This window comes from Octopus sinensis, linkage group LG19 (assembly GCF_006345805.1).
Source record: "Octopus sinensis linkage group LG19, ASM634580v1, whole genome shotgun sequence".
NCBI classification, from domain to species: domain Eukaryota; kingdom Metazoa; phylum Mollusca; class Cephalopoda; order Octopoda; family Octopodidae; genus Octopus; species Octopus sinensis.
In genome coordinates, this window is record NC_043015.1 from 42,243,443 (window position 1) to 42,249,442 (window position 6,000).

Consider the following 6,000-nt stretch of genomic DNA (forward strand, 5'->3'; position numbering starts at 1 on the left):
ACGGATTAAGTCGATTATATCGACCCCAGTGCATAACTGGTACTTAATTTATCGACCCTGAAAGGATGAAAGGCAAAGTCAACCTCGGCGGAATTTGAACTCAGAACGTAGCGGCAGACAAAATACCACTAAGCATTTCGTCCGGCGCACTGACGATTCTGCCAGCTCACCTCCCAAAACACCATCAATTTATTCCTCTAGTGCTAACATTCATAAAGTATTTTACTCACTTTATCTGACCCCTTACGGAGCATAGGCCATTCACAACCTTTCTCTACTCTGTGCTGTCTCTTCTTCTCTCAAACCTTATTGGTTTTCAATCAATGCACTTTTTCTAAGTTTGTCTCTTTACAAACCCATTTTTACCTCAAGGCAGAGGTAAGTCCATATTAATCTGGCCTCTAGACTTTGGCCTCTCCAACATGTGAAGCCATACAAGGAACATGCACTTTACTAGCATAGCTGTGAGGATAATCAAGGCATAAAAGCCACTACACTGGACCATGTGGTGGATCGCTAAAGGATGTACTTCCCTATATGTACTTCTTACATGTATTCACTCCACGCTTAAGTGTACTCCATCGTTAATGAACTCATTTCTTCCCTAGAATACATACCTCCTTATATGTACTCAACGAAAAGGCGGCAAGCTGGCAGAAACGTTAGCGCGCCGGGCGAAGTGCTTAGCGGTATTTCATCTGCCGTTACGTTCTGAGTTCAAATCCCGCCGAGGTCGACTTTGCCTTTCATCCTTTCAGGGTCGATAAATAAAGTACCAGTTTCGCACTGGGGTCGATGTAATTGACTTAATCCATTTGTCTGTCCTTGTTTGTCCCCTCTATGTTTAGCCCCTTGTGGGCAGTAAAGAAAGAGATATGTACTCAATTCGTCCTTGAAGTACAACAATGGACAAGTCCAGTTCTATATTTAAGAGATGAGGAATTATGTACATTATTTACATTCGACGGATATTTGTCCTCATCTTGTTAGTTCCCGAGTTCGATTCCATGCAGTGGCAGTGACCCCGCCGCTGAAAAATACCTTAGGAATGAGAACCCAGTTTCGAAATTTCCCCCCAAGACTCCTAATGAAGCCTGGAGGGTATATCAGCTGAAACGTTGTGTTAACAATAAACAAGATGAGGACAAATATCTGTCGAATGTAAATAATGTAAACGGACAAGTCCCTTAACTCATTAGGGGTCACTGGGGTGCAGCAGCCATGCAATGTATCTAGGGCAAGAAAGCCTGGTGGAGCCCATCACTCTCCAGGCAAAACTCATTTCTACAGCTGAGTGGACTGGAGCAACAAGTGTTTTGGTCAAGAACAAAATGGATCACCCTGTCCAGGGATTGAAACCACAAATATACGCACTTCATGCTTAAGTGTACTCACCTACCAACATGTACTCATTTCATTCCTAAAGCATATACTTCCCTATATGTACTCCATCGTTAATCTACACATTTCATTCCTAAAGTACATACCTCCTTATCTATATATTCAGTTTATCCTTAAAGTACATATTTCTCTAAATGTACTCACTTCATGCCTAAGAGTACTCACCTCCCAAAATGTACTCATTTAATTCCTAAAGTACATAAATGTACTCACTTTATCCCTAACTGCTTCCACTAAAAGGCAAAGGTGGCATTAGCAGGATTTGAACCCAGGGTATAGAGAGCCTGAACAGGCACCACAAGGTATTCAATCTAAAGATAGTTCACCATATTCAAATGAATTTAGTATTAACAAAATGAAATAATGGTTTCATATTTTGCCACAAGGCCAGCAATTTCGGGGGATGAGGTAAGTTGATTAAATCAACCCCAGTGCTTAACAGGTATTTATTTCATTGACCCCGAAAGGATGAAAGGTGAAGTCGACCTTGGTGAAATCTGAACTCAAATCATAGAAACAGACAAAAATGTTGCTAAGCATTTTGTCCGGCGTAGTAACATTTCTGCCAGCTCCCCCCCACCTTAGAACAAAATTTTAAAAAATTAACATAATAGGCGCAGGAGTGGCTGTGTGGTAAGTAGCTAGCTTACCAACCATATGGTTCCGGGTTCAGTACCACTGTGTGGCACCTTAGGCAAGTGTCTTCTACTATAGCCTCGGGTCCACCAAAGCCTTGTGAGTGGATTTGGTAGACGGAAACTGAAAGAAGCCTGTCGTATATATATATATATATATATATATATACATACATACATACATACATACATATATATATATATATATATATTATCATCATCATCGTTTAACGTCCGTTCTCCATGCTAGCATGGGTTGGATGGTTCGACCGGGGATCTGGGAAGCCAGAAGGCTGCACCAGGCTCCGGTCTTATCAGATGGATGCCCTTCCTAACGCCAACCACTCCGTGAGTGTAGTGGGTGCTTTTTACGTGCCACCTGCACTGGTGCCAGGCGAGGCTGGCATCGGCCACAGTCGGATTGGTGCATTTTACGTGCCACCGGCATGGAACCCAGTTTAGGCGGCACTGGCTTCGGCCATGATTCGGATGGTGCTTTTACGTGACACCGACACAGAAGTCAGTGGAGGCGGCGCTGCCATCAGCCACGATTCGGATAGTGCTTTTTACGTATCTCCAGTCCAGGGGTCCTGACATCTGCTGGGTGCCAGTCATAGGATTGGTTCAATTTCGATTCCGATTATATATATATATATATATATATATATATACAGTTTGATTTGAAAACCCCACTAGAATGGGGGAAAGCGCTAATGATCTAAGTGATATGATATGTATATAAAAAATGTAATATATAAATAAAGATCTGTAAATATAAACCATCCGATCTTCTGAGTACCTCATTTCTTCTGTATATATATATATATATATATATATATATATATATATATGTATGTATGTATGTGTGTATGTGTGTGTAAATGTTTGTGTGTCCGTGTTTGTTCCCCACAACATCACTTGACAACCGATGCTGGTGTGTTTACGTCCCCTTAACCTAGCGTTTCGGCAGAAAGAGATCCGATAGAATAAGTACTAGGCTTACAAAGAATAAAGTCCTGGGGTCGATTTGCTTGACTAAAGGCGGTGCTCCAGCATGGCCGCAGTCAAACGACTGAAACAAGTAAAAGAGTATTTTTCTGAAAGTTAAGATCATGCAAAAATCGGTGGGGCTGGAATCTGTAGTTATGCCCCCAATATGCATACATAATTATACATATCCCATATACTCTTTTACTTGTTTCAGTCGTTTGACTGCGGCCATGCTGGAGCACCGCCTTTAGTCGAGCAAATCGACCCCGGGACTTATTCTTAGTAAGCCCAGTACTTATTCAATCGGTCTATTTTGCCGAACCGCAAAGTGACAGCATCAGTTGTCAAGCAATGCTAGGGGGACAAACACACAAACATACACACATATATATATATATATATATATGAGTAAATTAATTTAATAGAGTACTAATTAATTTACTCTGCTATGTATTGAGTACCTTATTTACTGTGGTTAACCCCGACTCAACCCAGGACCTACATATATATATATAAATACATATGGTCGGCATTGGTCGGCCCGGGGCTATAGCAGAAGACACGCAGTGGGACTGAACCCGGAGCCATGTGGTTGGTTAGCAAGCTACTTACCACACAGCCACCCCTGCGCCTATATATTTACGAAAAATAGAAAAACTTGAAACCGTGAGAAAAAAAATGGTTCAACATATTTGTACACCCACTTTTTATTTTTTTTTATTTTAAATTCTGACAGAATCGTAACCTACACCGTCTGAAAAGTGTTTTGGGTAGCTATACCGTTTAAAACATAGTTCGCAGACCTTAGTAATATTTGCGGGGTACTACTTTAGAAGAGTGGTCCCGGTGCGCGCACTCGCATACTCGCGCATCCGCGCTAGCAAGTCGTGACTAGTCGTTCCTAGAACGACTACCTAGCAAAGTAAATAAAACACAAAATGAATAATTTTTTTAAAACAAAGTAAATAAAACAAAAACACAAAGTAAGGATCGACTAGTCACGTCTAGCTAGCGCGGATGCGCGAGTACGCGAGTGCGCGTACCGGGACCACTTTTCTTAAGTAGTACCATATTTGCGTGAACTTTTACAGGTGTGCAGGCCTTAAGTTGGGAAATGCTGCTCTTAATAATCACTTAATGAGAGCCTCTAATCATTAAACATTATCTGCGTGGTCATTCGACGTGTTAGAAATAGCAGCCAAATATTCTTTAAATAACGTTCTACTTCATTTATTAATTTATTAATTATTAATTTCAGGAGATTTTGAATAATGAATCCCTAATTAGAGCGGTCAAACTGAATGAACGACTAAACATTTGTGGTTAGAACAATTTTTATTACAGGGTTTACTCAACCAGAAATAATATTAATAGGGGGAAACATGAAGTCAAAATTTTCTTCTTTTTTTTTCCTTTAGTTTTAAAGCAGTGGTTTTCGACCCTTTTTATCTATGGACTCCTTGGATTCCTATTTCATTCTACTGGACCCTAGAGTCAGTCGATGTGTGTGAAAAAGAGCCCTACTGTATTTTTATGATTAAGTATTCTTAGGAATAGTATAAAAAGTTATTTTGTGTATTGTCAAAGTATAAGCAATTTATTGCACGTAAATTTTAACCCCTAAATATTAAATGGACCCCGCCCCCAAGGGCCATATGGACCCGGCTGAGAATCATTACTTAGAGGCTTCGTAAGCGAATCAACGCCTTAATAAATTGAGAAATTTACAGGCCATCAAAACAAATTACAAACAAGGGACTCTTTTCAACCTGCTAGATATAGTAGTTAACTGTCCTCCAAATCATAGAAAAGAAAGAAAAATGAACGCATTGGATAATACAAACATTAAGAAGAAAATTAAATATAAAATAAGACAGGGTCCAGGGTTGTCAACAGGTGGTCAGTTCGTTGTGTATAATATATGAATGATACAAAGCCTAAGGGACGAAAAACGCCAATTAACAAGCTGGTATATATTTATGTGTGCGTATATAAATGTGTATACTTACTCATGGTTTCAGAGTTAGTTTAGACACTGAAGAAGTGGTTGTTGTCACTTGTCTTTCTCCAACACAACTTTTGAAAGTATTTTTATGAAGATAAAGACAGTTTAAGACACTCCGTTATCCAATTAACAGTCAACCACCACGCACCACCAACACACAAGTGTACGGCCTCAGCAGGTCTCTCCTTCCTTCCTCTCTTCCTTCCTTCCCTCTCTCTCTCACTCTCTCTCTAACTGCCTCTATCTATCTGCTTCTCTCTCTCTCTTTCTCTCTCTCTCTCTCCCACTCTCTTTCTCTACGTGCTCATATTCACACATACATGCATCTCACCTCTCTCTCTCTCCCTCTCTTTCTTCTCTACATACACACATACATACTGTATATACTCTTTACTCTTTTACTTGTTTCAGTCATTTGACTGTGACCATGCTGGAGCACCACCTTTAGTCGAGCAAATCGACCTCCAGGAAGCCTAGTACTTATTCTATCGGTCTTTTTTGCAAACCGCTAAGTTACGGGGACGTAAACACACCACCATCGGTTGTCAAGCGATGTTGGGGGGACAAACACAGTCACACAAACATATACACATACATATACATATATACGACGGGCTTCTTTCAGTTTCCATCTACCAAATCCACTCACAAGGCTTTGGTGGGCCCGAGGCTATAGTAGAAGACACTTGCCCAAGGTGCCACGCAGTGGGAATGAACCCGGAACCATGTGGTTGGTAAGCAAGCTACTTAGCACACAACCACTCCTGCGACTATATACTCGAGTAATAGTCGATCTCATGTAAAAGTCGACCCCCTATTTGGGGCCAAAAATTGGGAATTTTCTATCGACCCCGTATAAAAGTCGACCCTAGTATTTCACGAACAACAGGACAACATTTGTGGGGCCAAGGTACCATATTATCCTATACGTAGAAATAATACTTACAAAATTGTGTGGTTACCTTACTA

The 6,000-nt window shown here is 40.6% G+C and overlaps 1 protein-coding gene across 1 annotated transcript in view; it reads right to left on the reverse strand.

Moving 5' to 3' along the window:
• LOC115222148 (methanethiol oxidase) overlaps window positions 1-5,213 on the reverse strand; it is a 29,593-nt gene extending 24,380 nt beyond the window's left edge. Inside the window, exon 1 of the mRNA XM_029792287.2 lies at window positions 5,036-5,213. Within this exon, the coding sequence (XP_029648147.1) occupies window positions 5,036-5,039 (4 nt within the window). The 5' untranslated portion in view covers window positions 5,040-5,213. The remainder of the gene's footprint in view (window positions 1-5,035) is intronic.
• Between the last annotated feature and the right edge of the window lie 787 nt (window positions 5,214-6,000).